We start from the raw sequence: 19,745 nt of genomic DNA on the forward strand, positions 1-19,745 counted from the left end.
CAGAAAATTAAATGATAATTTGTATAAGTGAAATTACTTTTACAAATTATCTTAAATTTATTATCAAACATGATAAATATCAAATTTATACGATAGTTTAAGATTCGTAAAAAAGGAAAATAAGAAAACTTCAATGACATTACTATTTTCGTTTCAGACGGCGAAGAACTCGACTTCCGGGAATAGCGGATACTACGTCGGAGGAAGCAGCACTCTGCCACGAGGAGGACAACTAATGAGGGCGTACAGTCCGGCGGCGTCGTCTGTGGTCGGAGGACCAAACGCGACGCCGACACAACCGAAACCTCTCGCCACTCCAGGTACACGAATATCCGCGATAATTGTGACACGTTTATAGAGGCGATTACGTAAGTTTCACGAGGGTGGGTTTGATATTTGGCGTTGTTTCGGCCGATAAAACAATGATGCAAATGATTTCGAGTCTCGCGCGCCAAATAATTGCTTTCACGCCTTGTACTTGTCACCTTGTATCCCATGCTTGCGCCATATTCTAGCTTCGGCCGACTCAGTCGGTAATGCATCCGTTCGTCTTTGCAACAATCCTTTTTCGTATCCTCGAAATGTTTGAAAGTAAATGTAGACAAAATGTATGACAAAAAGAATCAGATTTTGAGCAATATGTATTAACACGTACATTCAAGTATATACAAGTATTCTAGTCTGTGTAATTTTTATTAAATATATGTATATTTATGTCCGGGTGTTATTTCATATTTATAGGTTATCCACAAATTATGTCATGATGTATGACAAGGCAAGTGTAACAATAAGACTATTATTAAGCTATATATACTAATATTTTATAGTATAAATGATTTTTTAATAGGATATAAAGATTTAGGTAATTATATTTAAACATATATTTGTATTTCAATTTGTGTAATTTTTAAAACATGAATATTAATTTATAATGCAGAAATATGATTTTATAAATTTTGGAGAATGTATAAATAATATAATTAAAATACTGCCTCTGCTATTAAATATTTACTCAATTAATTCTCTGTTTTGATATAAAATATCAAATTATATTTTTTTTTGAATGGTAACGATAAAAGTAACAATATTATTTCCCTTTTTTGGCGTTAAATCATAATTTTTCTGACAAAATTTTAATATCCATATGTTTTAAAAATTATACGAATTAAAATGCTAAAAATTACACAGAATTCAATACTGAATATATTTAATCCTCGGAATAGGTATGATTGAATAATAATCTTACAAAATCCACATTTTAAACATTTACATTTTTCATTATTCTTAATCTCTTGTCATTTTACTTATTGAATGAACTTATTTTCAGTCTGTGTTATATTCCAAAACTACTACCAGCTATCATTCTACAAGTATTAATCTTCGTAATCCTAAATCATTTTTGATCCGGTCTGGTGTTAAACCATAATCGGATTAAGTCAATTTAGATCTACTAATAGATATAGATGATCTTCTACGTACTTCATTATCCACATTCCGAGGATTGATACACACGAAACAAGGACTTCTGATAGATTCCTCTGTGCTCGCCATGCATATTACATTCTCCGCACGCTGTGATGACTCTTTTCGATCAAATATCGACTACCTATACATAACATCAACGCATATATATCCTTCGCTTGTTTAAATATTAACAAATAACAATGCTCGATCGTTCCCCATTCGATCCAACGAGTATCGCATTTATCTCTCGTACTCGTTTGAATCGTTTCGCATAAAGCACGGCCCGCAAGCTTTGAATATCCTTCCCTTCCTCAAGGGAATGGAAGCACGAATCCTTTGTGTGTGATATACGCGTGTGCCGTCCGTTCGATCGGCGATCACGGGAGGTTGTCTCGATTCCGCGATTTGCGTTCGTCGACTCGAGACTTTGTCGAGAACCGATCGTCGTTGATGAAGAACGATCGACGACGGTCCGTTTCGCGTCTTTGCTATGACGCGCTGGAAGAGTGCATATAAAGGGAATTTACATTAAGGGCAAGATGACGAATTGCTTGAAATTTCATGCTCGCAATTTCTGAAAAGAAGATTTTATTATATATGTTCGTTTATTAATATAAAAAAAAAAATTAAGATATGGAAATTAAGATCTATAAATGATAGAATGTATACAATGATTTTATAATATTCTCTCCCTATAAATCTTTATTTCACAGTTCCTATTATCACATCCTAAACACTGACAAATCTTGTAGGCACCACATACACGCACACAAACACAAAGATTATAAGTCTAATATACGTCATATCTCTGTGACACGCCTAAATTAATCTTAAATTAATATTACAGATGATTACACACTGTTCTTTCCTATTATCGTCATCTTAATATACCTGACCAACTTCTAATTGTTTCCAAAAATAAACGAGAATCGCGAACACTTCTATCATGATAGAAAAATCGTGCACTTTTGCCAAGCGAATTAGCAAGGAATGAATTCGGGGAGAAACGCGACGTGCACCGGATCAGCTGGGTACATTGGTTTTTGTTTGGTTTTCCGGATGGTTGGATAGGTGGTGGCGGGGTGCCGCCGGCCAAGCCGCTTCGCAGCTACCAGTGTGGTAAGAGTCCCCTTGGAAGCCTGGGGGGCTCGGCTCGCTTCTCTAGAGACAGCTCGGTCTCCCTCTATAGTATAGCAGGTCAGTAGTATCCTTAAAACAACTCCCCTCTCCCCCCCTTCTTCGGAAACCTCGATCCTCGATCGCGATTTTCTCTGTCCGATTCGATTTTATCCAACGGCGTGGTGGCTCGTTCGAAGGTCGAAACTGGAGGGGAAAAAAAAAAAAAAAAAAAAAAGAAAAAAGGAGGTCGAGGATTTCCGTTATGGGTCATTGGAAACACACGCGTACTATTCGTGCGCTCGAATTCGTGCGCGAAAGTAGAAAGAAGAAGACGAGATTCTGGCGAGAGAGAAAGGATTCGAGCGCGGTGAAACTCGCGAGCATAAAACCGAGAGGCGAGGTTATATACTTACATATCTACGAGGAAAGTTTGATTATGGAGGCGGTTTGGTCGTAACGGAACGGCTTCGAAAGGAAGAAAGATCCTGGAATTGGCTTTTCGAGATTCGGTCGAACGAGACGCGACCCTTGAAAGACTCAAAGTATTTTGTAATGTAATACGTACGGTCCGTCCAGAGATATACCGAGGTCGTAAAATCGGTCGAGCGGAAAAGTACGAATTTAGCCGATGATTGCCGAAAGTCGTACATTACGGGAAGTATAGCAGCGTGTTCGAGTTTCATATAGGATTGATTCATATAGAATAAGTTAAAAAGAAAAATAAATTATATTCTTTGAAATATTTGAAATATTGGCGATAAATGGAAAAGATTAAATATATCACTCGATAATTTTTCTATTTTATTGGTTAAGTAGAAACTTTGAAAATTATATCAAAAACGTTTTGAAATTTATTAACTCGATTTAATTAAATTAATGCGACAAATAACTTCCCTATTTCTCTGGACGAACATAACCTCCCTCATGTGGCATACAATATCTAAAGTAGAGCATTGCCGTCAAACCTGATGTCGTGTCCGCTCCCACTGTCATGTCACCGTAAAATTCGTAGGAATTTTGATATCCCGTAAGAAGCACGCTCGGAACGTACATTTTGTATTACCATCGACCCCTATTTGATCGATCATTCATTCTCCTCTCGTGTCGCGACATTTTTAGCCCTGACAAGGACTAAAAATTTCTCTCCATATACGGAAAAAATGATGCGCAGGCAATTGTCATCTATATCCTTGCGCTAATCTTTGCGATTCTGCAGATCGATTGCACGGGGAAAGCGGTTATATGAGCAGTCCCGAAAGAGGTGGAGGAGTTGGCTCTGGAACGGGAAGATATCCACCCGGCCCCTACAGCGCCGGAAGCAGCTACGAGGATCCGTATTATTCGCAATATTCGGGAACCGTGACACCTGTCATTGATGAGGAAGCCAGGTAACCGGAGTTTCACAATATTTTTTTAGTTGTTTCGTCATCTCGCTTCATTGGTAGTTTTGATTTCAATCATCTAAATTTTTCTTCATCATTTTCATATAAGATGAATTGTGTTCTAATATAGAATATTTATTTTTATGCACATATTTTATCTATTTGTAAAATTATTATCAAACGAATTACAGTTTATTTCCATTAAATTAAGTAGTAATAATATATAACTGGTCATACATCTGGATATAAACGGCTATCTGACTTCGGGTCTGTTCGGTAATAATCGGGCGTAATCGACTAAAGAGATCTTCCGATCTTACCCGATCTTACCCGAACATTTCCGAGTCCATAATACAGTCCCTAATATTGCGATATTTTATATTAAAACAATTCATCTTATGCATAGAAATTATATATAAACTTTGTGTATACAAATAAGATTAAAAAGAAAAGAATCACAACGCGTGCGAAAGGATAGACAATTCGTGACTCGAAGAGAAAAATCGTTGTCGCGAATGATTTGTGGATGGCTGATAGCGCGGATACGTATATCTCTGTTGTGGGTGGTGCAGCGATACGGAACTGTTGGAGGAATCGTACAGCCTTTACGGTGTGAAACCGCCAGGCCGTCCACCGTCCGGTCCTCCGCGATCTCCGTTTCCTCCAGGGGCACCACCACCTTTGCCACCTGGTAGTCAGAGCTACGACGCTACTCGGTACTGAGCTACCTTCTCTAATTTTCGATAGAGTCGCGACGTATATAAAATGTACATAGACGAGTCCGGATTCCGCGTTCAGCCCTTTGGATCGGAATCCAGGGTCTGATCGTGGCCGGTCGCATTTATTTAATGTTATGTATCGTCTGGTTACGAATGCGCTTGTGTATGCGTCCTCGTCGTCGTTCTCGTCGTCGTCATCGTCGTCTATAGATATATCACGACTACCGTTCCAAGGGAGAAGGAAGGAAACGATATTCGAATCTATCACGCCAGAACGGAGGATAGCGAAAGAGTAACGACTATGGAAAGTGAAAAGTGTGCTAGCTTCCCTCATCTCCCTTAGCCTCGGTTATTTATACTCGTTCACTGTCCGTTCGTGCTTGTGTGGATAATATTCCACGATATCCCGCGTTTCGAGTTCATCGATCGACATTCTCGTCGATTCCATTAAGCCGGGGAAGCTTGCTCGCTTTGAAACAAATGGTACATTAGTGTCTAGATATATGGCCACGAATTTGTCCATTTATGCGACCACAAATTGTTCCCATCTTCCTCGTATTATAATGATTTAATTACTATTGGATTACTGAAATATAAAGAAAAATATAATTTCTTTTTTTTATATTTTATCATGATAATATTGTTTTAATTTAAGATTATTAAAATTTTTACACGATTGTATTTAAATTGATTTTAAGTTAAATAAGTTAAATGATTTTCTCGGTTTACCTGTTTTATCTGGATTTTCTTGTTTTTCTCCTTTTTATTCTTATTGGTGCATGCGATAACAGCGCGAATCAAATAATAGCGATCAATTCGTGGAAATGGATGTTACCGTATCTCCGTGCTCGGTTTCGTTGAAAAATACGAATTCTCCCCGGAACGGGTGTTGTTCGTTCGGTGCATGTATATAGTGTATACTCGAGGCATGCATGGAAACAGATAAGCTGCGTTCAATGATGGAACGCAGAATTCTCCGGTCGAAATTCGAGGCGATCGACTTTCCTTAAAACTTCAAATTTTCTCAAATAAACGTGTATGCTGGCGTATCTGACGGAAAGGACAATTATTTGGGGAAAATTGGCGTCTCTTTCGTGATACATGGTATTGTGGATCATACGGAATGTAGCATGCCGACTAGCGGTCGTAGAAAGAATGTGTATCGAGCGCTTTTGTGTATAGCGTTCTAGCGATGTAGGCTTTAGAAGTAATCATCGCGGGTTATGCGCAACGATTTCTTGCACGCGACTCTGATTAACGTCAATTGATATTTTTATATGTATAAGCATACCATATGCATCCTGTGGAACGCTTTTTTGGAAAGATACTACTACGTTCGATCTTAGACCTAGAATTTGTTTCCTTCGATCTTTGGTTCCGCCATTTAATGGGAACCGAAAATATTATTCGTGTTAACATCGATTAACCCGATATTTGCTTGTTCGTTGCTCTAGGATAAGGGTAGAACACATGGAAAGACAGTTGGCCAACCTGACAGGACTAGTGCAGAAAGCTCTCACTCATGCACCGCACACGAGTCCATCGCCGCGTGATTACTTGCAAGTTCCCGCGGGACGTGATCCTTACGCGAGAGGGCCAGGTACGTTATCGCTCGATCCCTGTTTTACCGACCTTTCTCTCCACTGTTCGCTCCAACATCCGCGCGTAATATATATATTTTTTTTTTCTCGTTAAGACGCGTTACATCTCCGGTTTCTCTTTTATCTGCGAAAGGAACGTTGTTTCTTGGTTTTTTCGCGTAGTTTTTTTTTCTTTTTTTGTTTCTTTCCATCGGTATCCTTCAATCCATTTTTCTCTTCCCGTTTATTTTCTCAGTCTCTTGCGTTTTCGCCTTCCGATTCGTCTCGACGAGAAATAAATCGCCTTTCTATCTATCATTACGTGTCTCGTCGATACGAACCATCGCATTATTTCTTTTTCGATTCGATCTTTCGTCGCACTTAGAAACATTAGAAGCGTTAGCTCGTTTCGTTGAACGGATTTATTCTGCGACGCTTTACCGCCTCTCCCGTACTCTCTCTCTCTCTTTCTCTTTCTCTGTCTGCGTGAATGTTCATCCATCCTTCCCTTCTTCAGCTTTTCTTCGATCGTTCGCCGCGTTCTCTTCGACTTCCTCTTTCTAAATATCGTGTTAGACGATAAAAACCAACTGGATTCGATTTTTTATATCGAAGAAAGCGGAACAGGCATCCGTTAGGGGGCTGTCTGCGAAGCTACACTTTGATTAGATGTAAAGATAGGTTTTTACACCACGATTTATGCGATGGCAGTGGTACGGTGTATCTGCATCGAATCTGCGTTGAATTTTTTATAATATTTTTCATGAATATCGGGTTGAACAATGGAACAAGGATGGCTAATGGTAATAAAAAAGACTGATGCAATTGTTACTACTGCTACGTGTAACGCGGTGTTAAAAGTTTCCTGAAACCCTGCTGTACAACTGCTTTGTTATTCCGACTGACGCACACACCAGGCGCCGGGGACGAGTTCGACAAACATTCTAGCTCCAGCTCTGCCTCATTGCCAGGTGTGTCTTCTTCATCTTCTTCTATCTTCTATTTTTTTTTTTCCTTCGAATCACTGTAACCGCTCTATACATAATATTTTATATTATACTTAACTAATATGTTATTTATTATTCTTATTGTTACTGTTTATTCTTATTCTTATTATTCTTAATATTATTATTATTATTATGATTATTAATATTATATATTACTATTTACTATTACTATTATATATACTATTATTTACTATTACTATTTATATATAAATTTTATAATAGTGCCCTACGTTTAACCAGTATAATTAAAACGGTTCTCCTTTGTAAAATTCAAGTGTCTCAACCTGCCGTTACAGATGACTCGTACTTAAGGACTGACGTAAAACCACCAAAGTTAGGCAAAGGTGCGGTTCACAAGATATACACGTTTCTCCTTATTATACCCGTGCACCATATATATTGTCGCCTTTTTTTTGCAGTAATCTCAACGGCTATCGAGCACTGCACGCGCTTTCTCTCTCTCTCTTTTCTTTCTCCCATCCCTCGTCTCGCCTACTTTCCATCTTTGCTTCGTTCGTTTCTCGCATCCTCTACAAGCACAATGCGCACATTTTTCTATTGGCATCGAACTTTCCTTACTTTCGTCGCTATATCGTTATATCAGCCGACTGCGATTCACCTCCGCATTGAAAAAAATCCTCAACCCGTATCGGTTTCTCCGTTCGAGACATTTCCATCCGCTTTCGACCGATCTTATAATTTTACAGGAAACGGATTCGAACCGGTTTCCTTTTCAATCAAGATTTTGCGCTTTACACTTTCTTATTGATGCACGAACATCGAGGTGAACATCTACGCTCACTTTCGATTCCGCCTCGTTATTAGCACGTATTAGTAATATTCGGATTTGTGGTCATAAATTCGTCTTTTATACGACAAGGAAGCTATCGCCATCAATTTTACTACTCTACTACTTCTCTCTTCTCTCTTTTCTTAGTCATGTGATCTTTTATGAAATCATATTGACCAATTAGAAATCCAGTTCTCTGGATATGCGGCCACGGATTGGTGCACAATCCCGAATAGTACCGAATACTGCCGAACGATGGCCACACATCCGAACGTTACCGGTATTTTCGTTCGAAATATTATCGCGCGCACGCTCTTCCGCTATTAATCATAACCTATCATTGGCACGAATTCATAAGAAACATTCTCTGATCATCCTCTATTCCAGACAAGTCGGTGTCGTTTGAAAAATCAGTGTCCTTCAGTGATGAGCCTCCAGACATGAATTCTCCCAAGCAACATTCCCCGCAGCACGCAGGTAACGGTTATCTCATAATGTGTAAATTATTATTATTACGATTATTACGTTTCTTCTTTTTTTTCTTTTTCTCTTTTTTTTTTTTTTTTTTTTTTTTTTTTTTTTTTTTTTTTTTTTTTTTGCTAAGCACGCTCCTCTCGGAGAATCGAATTACGTTCCATTTGAAACGAGAGAGAAAAAATGGTGGAGCAGCGATTTCCACCGAAGAATTATCATCGAAATTATACGAAAGTCCAGCTGGGTCAATGACGTTCTTAACGTAATTACCGCCGAGTCTTTCGAGTCGAGGAAAGAAAATCGTGGACAATCTGTTCTTTCTCATTATTCGGTCTTGCCCGTAATTGCAAATCGATCGGCGATGGTTTTGCAAACTGCACGGATATCACGAGCCATTGAACGACCAGGTTAAGAAGCGTTGTTTTTCTCGATGCAGCTCCACCGTTTTTTCATTCTCGAGCATCGAAGGATGAGATGCGCTCGAAAGATTAATCGAGAGATCGAAATCCTTGACGGAGTACTTTATACTAACGCAATAATCTCTAACGACTTCTCGTGCAATGCCTTCCATCACGACTAGCGGACACAAAACCAACGAAACCGGCGATCAAATCCTCCACGTTGCCGAGGATGTCTTCGCAAGGTAAAGCTGTTTCGTGTTTTTTTTACGCTTCCACACCCCTTTTGTGTCTGTCTCGTTGCCTCCATTTGTTCTTTGCGATTAACCTTAGTCGCTCGTCTGACCTCCCTATTATCCTCATGTTTTTTAATTCCTCTATTTGTTTCGTTCGGTTTTTGGTCCGCAATTGTGTGTTTAATATTCAGGTACGGTGTATATTATCCAATTATTTCTTGTTTTAATCGTTCGTGGACAGACTTCTAACCACCTCCAATGCGCACAATCTCTTGTCTGCGTCCGAATTTCGGATAACTGCTGATTCGAAATCGAGATGCTCGGAAAGCAATATTCGACATTTTTGACAAGTTGACGATGCACAATGAGAGAGTCAATAGTGAGTATACATCTCGAAGACAAGGAATATATTTATTTAATAAAATATATTTATTTAATAAATTTTACATTCATATTTTGCATATATTGATTAAGAAAATTATATATGAATATACGTCAATATTTAATCAATAAATCTCTCGTTTTCATCTCACAAAGAGTAAGAAAAGTAAAAATAAAAATTGAAAAATTAAATGAATAATATAAAACGATATGAATAATACACAAATAAAGAAAGAATTTTAAATCAAATTTTTAAAATCGATCGTTTCACCATGTTTTTATTACGTTAAATTTTAACAATATATTTCGTATATATTTCTCTTGTAATGCAAAATTCAACTTTGATAACTCGCGTGTCCATATTAGAATAATGTCATTCTTAATAAGATGTACATTCACTTTTAACTCTCACTAGAAATAACGTAACTGGAAATCACGCTTTCTGACGCAACTCGTAGCTCGATCGCACTGTATATCTGTAGCAGGAAAGATTATTATCCTGGGACTCGAGAGGATAACTCAGAGGTAAAACATCCTAAAGAGAAAAAAAAAAAAAAAAAAAAAAAACAAAAAACGCATGATCCACGATTCTTAATGTTCACGATACACATATCTATCCTTTATTCGTCCATTTTATCTTTCTTCCTTCGCGAGTATTCCTCGCCTCGATCCAATATAAAATCGTCACGATAAAAATTGATGGCGAAATTGTACGACTGGTCAACACTTCCTTCGCTCGTTTCTCCCGCGCACCATCCCCTCCCCTCTCCCTTGCCCGCCCTCCGCCCTTTGATCGTGCGAAAGGCGTCGCACATAACGAGTGACAAATGGCGTCAACCGCTGAATTCAGTCGGCCAACCCTTTTCGAGCACAGTGGCTTCCATCGAGAGACGTCGAATTAAAACCGAAGTCAAATAACGGCACCGATTGATAGAAAACCCTTGCTACAAATTTCACACATCTTCTTCCATTCTTGCTAATCCGAGTTTAATTCTTAATAACTTTAATTTCGATGAAACGAGCATCTGACCATCTATCTTTCATCTTGCTTTCCTTGATAAAAATGACTCGTTCAAATTTTTTTCGCGTTTATTAATTCGTGATTGTGAAATAATATCTTTTAATTCGATAAATTTGATATCAAATTACACGATTATTATATAAATGATTGGTATAATTAAATTAAATTAAATTCTCACTATATCTTTCGCTCTATCCTCTATTAAATCTCTAATAAATAATTTCATGCAATCTCGATTTTTATTACTTCGATTTTTATTATTTTGATTGTACAACCGGTTTGTAATATTCGATATACTTATAGTAATTAAAATTGTTAATCGCGGTGAGATATGTGAGCACTGTGCCTTCATTACTCGGTCGGTAATCCCTCTCCCTCTAATCGTTCAATTTCATTGATCAGCCCTCCCCCTCGAATTACGTCTCTTCCGACACCCAGATTAGATTAGATCAGATCCGATCGTAAGGAAACGAGGATCAAAGCTGGACGATTTTCGCACGGTTCAACGGGCGGAAATCCCCGTACGCTTGTACACCCGTAATTACACGTGTGAGCACGAATCGTGCGAAATCGGTGATATGCGAATGGGCGAGTGAAACGGAGTCGTTGACGCATGATCGAATCATCAACGTTTCAGAGAGAGACAGGCATAAACCTACTCCGCCGCCGAAACCGGCCGCGCTGGTTGCCGGCCAATACGTTTATCGGGACATGGCTTTGACACCGGAAATGTACAATCAATTAAGAGGCTTGCAGAAAAAGGCCAAGGATCTGAGGCAAGAAGTTAGGAACTTGAGGCGCATGTCTCAGGCTCAGGCGCACACCATACGGGAGACCATTTTGGATACGTTCATCACGATCAGGTATATTTATATATATATGTCAGCATCAGATGGAATAAGGCCAGAGTATTTTTGATACAGTGATTCTCTCGCTGCGCCACAAATAATATTAAATTGATGCTAAAATATTATTTTAAATAATGGATATTAATTTCAAGATATGAGTATAATTTTGATAATGAAAATATTTGTATTATTTAATTTATTTTAACTTATTTTAATATTATTGCTGGAAATAATGATTCCAATTCAATATATTTATGGATTTCTTAGTCTCTTTTTGTAATACTGTAGTGAAAATATAGTGGTATAATTAATTGGATGTTTTTTCTATGTGCAAAAGTATTTTTTATTATTTACAACTTGTTCCTAATTTCTTTCATTGCCTTGAAACTCTTAAGTTTAAACTCTTAAGCAAGATAAAAGTATTTTACTTGCTAAAATTTTATTTTAAATCAAATAGAAAATCTAAGATTTAAATAGTAATTGAAATATTTATTTCATCAAATATTATATAAATATACTTAAAATTTTCGATTAACAATAGAACAGTCGCTTGTTAGTTAGCATCAGAGTTTTAGAGCTAAATTATGTACTGTACTTGTTGTACATATGTATTTTAAATTTTCATCTATATTGGCAAACAAAGCAATTGCTGATTAATCGTGTGTTAGAATCAAATTATGGTTGAATAGCGCAGCGTGAAAATCAATATATAGAATTGTTTGTAATTATCTATTCTAATTTATATTGGTTGTTGTAGAACAATGTTGCTGTCGTGCGGCGACGCGGCCTGGGACGCGGAGAAGATTCGACTAAGCCGCGAGGAGGACCTCTACAGGCAAGAGATGTTGAGGCTGGTAAAAGATCTAACGTAGGTGTTTCATTGTTTCTCGTTTCTACTAGATATATACTCAACATATACTAACATCTATCTTTCTATGATTTCAGCGAGCTGGAAAACACGGTGGAGGAACTACGTGGCAATGTCATAAATAGAAAGACGAGAGTGAACATGTCGGATGTGGAGAATATGGCCTTGATAATGAGCAAATCTAGGTAAGAGAAAGAAGAAGAGAAAAAACTATATTATTCTATAAAAAAATACAATCTCAAATTATTGTCTAATACAATCAATACAGAATAAATACAATCTCAAATATATATAAATAAATAATTATATATATAAATAATTATATATATAAATATATATAAATCTAAATTATTATATACACCCTCTATTTCAGCAAAACGGTAGCGGATCTAAAGGTGCGATTCCCAAGTTTACAAGAGGGTATGAAAGGTCTGTTGAGTTCGGAAATGGAGATGGTTGTGCGAGCGGAAAAGTTCCTCAAGGAAGAACCAGAACGATTGGAATCGGCGTTGAAACGTTGCAAAAAGCTCACAAGTACCCTCGTGACGCTCAAACGGTACGTAACATTTCCTCTTCATTACCAGATTCTATTCTGGATGGAGAACGAATTCATCGTGAAAGGGTTTAAAAATGTTCGAACTCACGTTTGTTTAAAAGTAAAATATTCATTCGTGTGTTCGGTAGTTTGGCGTCGGTGCAAGAGCAGCGATTACCAAACGCAGCAGCGAGCATAGACGCCGAAGAGACGCCACCAATAACACCAACCTCTGCTCAACATTCCAAGGTAATGCTTCATTTACCCCGCTCGCTCGCTCGCTCGCTGACTTTTATTTCTTTTTCTCTTTCAGTTTCTATCTATCTATCTATCTGTCTATCTAATCTATCTCTCTATATATCTATCTATCTATCTATCTATGTATCTATTTATCTTTCCATCTATTTTTCTATCTATCTATCTATCTATCTTTCTATCTTTCTATATTTCTAACTATTGAGTCTTTTCTCTCTGTTTTTCCTTTCTCTTTCTCTCTGTCTCTCTTTCTCTCATCTGTCTATTAATCTATCTATTTATTTGTCCATATCCCTGATATTCAAGGCCCAACCTGGATCCTCGTTCAACTTTTTTCTCGGCTGTTTCCGTTCCAATGGTACTGCCCGATGCATGACAAGTTTCCTGAGACCTACCACGATCCTCGTCCACCAGTTTGTCGCGCTTTGAAAACCTTCTGCCCCCTTCCGAGAAGGAATAAAAAGAAAGAGAAGCGTTTGATTTAATCTTGACGAAAGTTTGCGTATCGTTGATGTACAAGAGGCACGGAGCATAAATGCAATCTCGCGTTTCTTATCTTTTTGCGCGATTGTGTGGAAAAATCTTTGCAAAATCGATTGTACGTATTTCCTTTCTTCGTCACACGCTTGTTTAAAGAAAGAGAAACGATTGACATAAGCATCTTCGAAAAAAATGTACATCGCGTGATACATCGTAATCGGGAAACAAAAGTGTGGCCCAACCCTTGGAAATTTAGTCGTCTCGTTTCATAAAGTAGAAACGCGTCAGAAACACCAGTCCATGCTTTGTAGATCTATCTTTTGGCCTAATCGAGTAAAACGATGTGGTATTTTGCAGTGACGTACGTTAAATCCGACTACCGCTTACCCCCCGTATCCTATTATGCTAAACAGCGCATGCAACGAGTGACATAGAATTTTGTCTATATATTTTTATATATCTGTATACATAACTATATGTATATATTACATATCGTATTTCTTTGTATTGGTACACTCTCGTCTATTCTTGTATGCGTACTGTATACATACATACATACGTGTATCCATGCGTGTATTCGTAATATCTCTCACGGATTCGAACGGCACCTACATTGCGCGCAACGAATTACACTTGCTTGATCCACCTGTATCCGTCGGTAAAAACAAATTTCAGTGTATCTCGAAATGATTTTATTCTCGACGACAATGCCTGCAGTGCCTTTCTCTATGACTTCAAGTTCAAGACCATGTTACATTCTTCGTGTATTTTCTCTTCCTCGACTCTTGGATTCTCGAAAGCGTTTCTGACACATGAAATCTAATGTAAACCTTTCCTTTCGGATACGAAACGAGCTGTTATGTCTCGTTTCAAGAACGAAGCACGAAGTTGCACGAAAATAGTCTCATACGGTCCCTACTAGTGACTCTCGAGCCTTACGTGCCTTAGAGGTAAAAGAATTGGGGCAGTAACGCCGGATACGCGCGTCTCTTTGTCACCCATCCTTAACGAGAATCGGTGTCGCGCGAATCTTCCTCCAAACTTTTTTGTCTTTATGTGACATAGACCCTTCCACCCTAATCAACCCCCACAACCAATATTTTCAGTGTTTGCTGTGTCCCGATAGTATAGATATTTTTTATAAATTTAGCAGCGTATGATGTGACAAAACGGCTTTCGGTCGTCGAGCAAAGAGAGAGTCACACCTGCCTGCGTGTACTCTCACTTTATATACCCTTTCTCAACCCTTTTGCATTCGGATGATCGCGAGTGTGCCGGCGACCGTGTTTTGTCAGATCATTCTCAGTGTTAGTTGTGAATTAAGGAAAATGAAAAAAAAAAAAAAAAAAAAAAAAAAAATCTGCGTCGCGACGGAATTAAAAAGAGCGTTTATTCCCATATATAAATAATTATACATTATGTAAATATATAATTTTGTATTGTAATTTTTTTTTTTTTTTTTTTTTTTTTTTTTTCTTTTATATATCTCGTTCGAAAGAGACGGATCTGAAGTGACGGGCTGGACGCGAGACAACGGTAACGAGAGTCTCGTTTCCGTTGTTGCCGTGCTCGGTTATTTTTTTGTCCATCCGTCTGTCTCTTTTTCTCTCTTTCCGTCAAATACGAGCGAAGCGAGAGGTTCGATCGGCACTAACGATAATGATGATGATGATGATAATGATGATGATGATGATGATGATGATGATGATGATGATGATGTTTTGACGCCACTCCTTGACGATTAACAAGTGATTAACAAGCGACGCGGGTTATATACAGAAGCTGTCTCACACAGCGATTATTAGACTGTTTAATTTAAAGAAATATATCTATATCTCTCTCTCTCTCTATATATATATATATAATATTTCTCTCTGTCTCTATTTTTCTTTTTTAATAAGAACTATAAAACGCAGGTTACAGGCTACAGATAGTGAAAATGATATTAATTTTTTAGTATGGCTGGAAGTGGAGTACTAACTTCAAGGAGGCCATACAGACCAGTCATGAGTAATTTTTTACTGATTCATATTTATAAATTATTAATTATTATTATTATTATTATTATTAATATTTCTACTTTATTATTATTATTACCGTTATTATTCTGTACTATTTTATATACTATATATACCTATATATATATAAATATTCACATACCCAACGCATACATAACAACACTCGTTCATTCACACTGACATTACCCACCATACCAAACACATCCATGTACACACGTGTTTATATATATATATTATATATATTCCTTTTTTGTCGGTATGATGTCTGCCGCACAAATCGTCATTATATACTGTTCATATTACATATAATTGTTTACCCTTCACGACGCTCGAAGCATTTTGCCAAATTCGTCCCGTTATTTTCTCTTTTTTTTTCTTTTTTTTTTTATTTTTTTTTTTTTCTTTTTTCTTTCTCTCCCTATTATATACGGGTCAAAAGAACGTTTTTAGGCGGTAGCGAGAGAGAAAGCAAAACTTTTGTTCTGGAAGTTTGGCTGAATTCTTCGTCGTTTCTCCGTATTACACGCGTGATACTTTGTTGTTCGAAAAATTCGATTTTTTTTTCGCGGCTAGAAGGAATGGGGATAAACGCGCGCGGGAATGAGTTTCTCTCTCTTTCTCTCTCTCTCTCACTCTCTCTTTTTCACTCTCTCACTCTCTCTCACTCACTCTTCGCATTGAGGACAAAAATATATATCCGCAAGAAGTTGTCTGACCCGCGCCGGCTTATACCACTGAATCCGTCTCACCGTGCCGCGCGTTGCGTTGTTTGCATCTTACCGACACCAACCCTTTAGAGCTTTGTTAACGTTCTCCCGCTATGTATCCCAGTGCTTTTTCAGATCCGACACGTATCGGCAGAGAACACACTCAATACGCACGAAACGTTTTATCACGGGATTTATTACTAAAAAAAAAAAAAAAAAAGAAAAAAAAAACGCGCAATTCTCCTCGGCTATTGCTACGCGCTACGCGCCTTACGAGCTCTCACTTGGCCTTCTCGCAAAACCTTGTTATAATCACTATTGTATTATTGTATTTACAATTTTATTTACTCTCTAGATGCATACTTTTTTTTTTACGTTTTGTATATATATATATATACAATATATATATATATAATATATATATATTCGGATCGTCGTTCGAATCCTATATCCGATAACGTGTATACCATTTCGTCATCGAAAGATAATGATAAAAATACCATTTAGATTGCCATTTCGCCTCGTTAGACACGCTCCAATCCATTTCTTATAGTAAGGTGTAACAACCCTGACCCTAGTCTCTGTTCTCGGCACACAAGGTTTACATTGGATTTCCCGAGATTATGTTCGCAACAATCAACCATAATTGACGATGATCATCACGATGGCGGATGAGATTAACGCGTGATATCATCGTCGAATGCGCAATTGCTCGTTCCTCATTCGATCCTTGATGCCCTCTCTTCATCATCTGCATCTTTTTCGCTTCCGTACAATACATCCATCTACGGGGAGAGAAAAGAAAGAATTTCTCGAATTGAGATTTATGATTATGATTTTTCTCACGTTTCTCAGCACACGTTTTATAAGATGATTTCACGATCGAAATCTTCGAATGATTCGACGATGGATCGTCAGTTTTTTTTTTTTTTTTTATTTATTTATTTCATTCATCGATTCATTCGTCGCAAAAATAAATCTATTATCGATTCGCAATTGAATTCGAGGGTTCACCAAAAAAAAAAAGTTTCCGTTGCTTAGTCGAGTTATGATTTTTGCAGACTTTTTGGGACATTCGCTATGTTTGGTTACGCACAACTCGATCATCGTCATCATGCCATTATCATTCTCCGCCTCTAATTTTTTTTTTTTTTTTTGATCATTTGTATTCTATTCGACGTTCACGTCTCATCCAATCACGTTGTTTTCGATTCTTGGAATTAACGTCAACTCGCCGACACCACCCCCATGTTTCACCGTTCAAACTTTCGTTCACCTTATCTCATGTCTCTGTCAAACGTATCGATTCGATGTTGCCATTTCGTTCACACATGCTTTGTACACGTTCCTTTTCTCTTTTTCTTCCTTCTTCCTTCGTTTCTCTCTCTCTCTCTCTCTCTCTCTATTTATCTATCTATCTATCTTTTCTTTTTTCTCTGATTGATTTACACGCGCGCGCATACATGTATGAGTGTCGCGTGCCTCTCTCTCTCTCTCTCTCTCTCTCTCTCTCTCTCTCTCTCTCTCTCTCTCTCTTTCTCTCTTTCAAATCCGTAAATATGTACTGCCTTACTATAAGGATTGGACCAAGTTATGACTGTGTATCTTTGATCGGCCAAATTATTTTTCGTACATTACTTTATACCGTGTACATACTTGTGTTTCTTTTTTCGACCAGACCACTCTTCGTCTATACTTTGAAGCATGTTCCTCCGTGTATACGTAAAGGAATGCGCGCGTCCCATACGCGCAGCATGCGACATGCACGTACCTGCGTGAACGTATACTGAATCATTCTTAAGTATTTGGCCACTTGGTGAAATTGGATTAAAAATATGTATATTATAACGTGTATAGTAAATGTATTAAATATTGTATGTAAGTATTGTAGAAATCTATTGATTAATATTATTGACGTGTAGAAATGTTAAAATGTATAGATTTGCGCTAGAAACAATAGAAGGTTTAATAATTCGAGGTATAGCAACAATTTTAAATTTTTTAATCTTCTTTAATGTGGTTCTTAGATAATTCTATTACAATCTTTATGATTTTTCACTATATTCATTTCGATTCATTTTATCATCCAAAAGTTTCTCAAAACTTTTCGATCGAATTTACATTCACTGATTATGGTATCCATATTTTACATTTATTAATTTTATAATAACTGTAAATAATTTTGTTACACACTTACTACATTATATTGAAGATCTTATTTCTTCAACTATATCTTATGTATTATAGTATGTATCACTTCAATTATATTTTATATCCAATACAACGAACGTGGCCAAATACCGATGGGCGATAGTGTACATATGCTATACACGCGTAATGGAATCGCCCAATCCGCGATCTCCGTTTGCTCTGCACGTCGACTTAGCGTGTAGCCATGCATGCTCATTTGAGCTTCGTTTTTTGCCAAACAAAAAAGATGAATGTCGGGGCATGCGTTCGGATATCGACACAAACCAGAAACGAACGTTTTATATCATCCATTCCCTTCCGCTTAAAATTGCGGATTTTTTTTTCTCTGTAGTAAAAATACTATACGATTTCGTCGATGCCCGAACACACTCCTCGAATCGCACGGCTTTCTTTTTTGTACACGGACTGACAAAGAGAACACGGATGATAAATGCGGGACGAGAGTGCGAAACAGAACCGCATGGTGGCGTTCATAGCGGCGTCTGTTCGCGAAAGTAACGACATCTCGCGACTAGCCAGCCGATCGAATGGCTCAATCTGATTTTGGATTTTTGATTTTTGGTTTCTCTGTTTTTTTTTTTAAGTTGACTAATACTGGACAACAATCGATGCCAAATGTAAAAGAGCCCCAAACGAGTACTGACTTGTAACACGCACAACGCACGCACAAAACGTATAACCCCAGACCGCAGGTAACTATCTAACGGAATTAATACGTATATTTTAACGTATATTTTACCATTGATTTATATTCTATCTTTGCGCTCACGACTCATCGACTCGCATCGTTCGATCGATCTCGCGCCTTCCGATTTCTCGGTCATCCTACTTTTTCGCCTGTTTTTCACGTTTTTTTTCTCACTATCACGCTCTAGCCCTCGATCGCTCACCATTGTCTCACCAGCACCTTGCATGTATAACATATTCGCGCACATTTCACTATTACTGGCATGACGTAGCGATAAGCGAATGGTCGATCCACGATTTGTTGTCGCACGATCACGGTGCGTCTTTATCAAATTTTTCCACTTAAAATAAATATATATTACGTATCTTTTTAATACAACTTTCAATTCCATATTGAATCTCGTATTCAATCTCTTGATGACGCACCATTTTCTGCGATGCATCTCGACATCGTCGAAAGTTGATTTGGGGAACAACACAGTCGTTACCATTTTCTATCTCTATTCTATTTCTTTTTTTCTTATATTTATTAATTTTTTATACAACTTTCGACGATCGATCGAGC

General features: G+C 37.6%; 1 protein-coding gene across 18 annotated transcripts in view; it reads left to right on the top strand.

The window, feature by feature from the left end:
* LOC122717340 overlaps positions 1-19,745 on the top strand; it is a 96,814-nt gene that overhangs the window by 72,760 nt on the left and 4,309 nt on the right. For 5 of the 18 annotated variants that reach the window (XM_043941324.1, XM_043941323.1, XM_043941334.1 and 2 more), the window contains 13 exons: positions 158-320; positions 2,524-2,661; positions 3,800-3,971; positions 6,139-6,284; positions 7,182-7,235; positions 7,547-7,615; positions 8,449-8,538; positions 9,116-9,178; positions 11,209-11,434; positions 12,177-12,287; positions 12,365-12,472; positions 12,661-12,843; positions 12,972-13,071. In XM_043941324.1, the coding sequence (XP_043797259.1) occupies positions 158-320; positions 2,524-2,661; positions 3,800-3,971; positions 6,139-6,284; positions 7,182-7,235; positions 7,547-7,615; positions 8,449-8,538; positions 9,116-9,178; positions 11,209-11,434; positions 12,177-12,287; positions 12,365-12,472; positions 12,661-12,843; positions 12,972-13,071 (1,623 nt within the window). Of the gene's footprint in view, positions 1-157; positions 321-2,523; positions 2,662-3,799; positions 3,972-6,138; positions 6,285-7,181; positions 7,236-7,546; positions 7,616-8,448; positions 8,539-9,115; positions 9,179-11,208; positions 11,435-12,176; positions 12,288-12,364; positions 12,473-12,660; positions 12,844-12,971; positions 13,072-13,383; positions 14,190-15,514; positions 15,568-17,960; positions 18,224-19,077; positions 19,186-19,745 lie in introns of those variants that run through there. The other 13 variants (XM_043941343.1, XM_043941342.1, XM_043941338.1 and 10 more) reach the window with 12 other exon arrangements.

This window comes from Apis laboriosa, unplaced genomic scaffold (genome assembly GCF_014066325.1).
Source record: "Apis laboriosa isolate Shangri-la unplaced genomic scaffold, ASM1406632v1 scaffold4_cov146, whole genome shotgun sequence".
NCBI classification, from domain to species: domain Eukaryota; kingdom Metazoa; phylum Arthropoda; class Insecta; order Hymenoptera; family Apidae; genus Apis; species Apis laboriosa.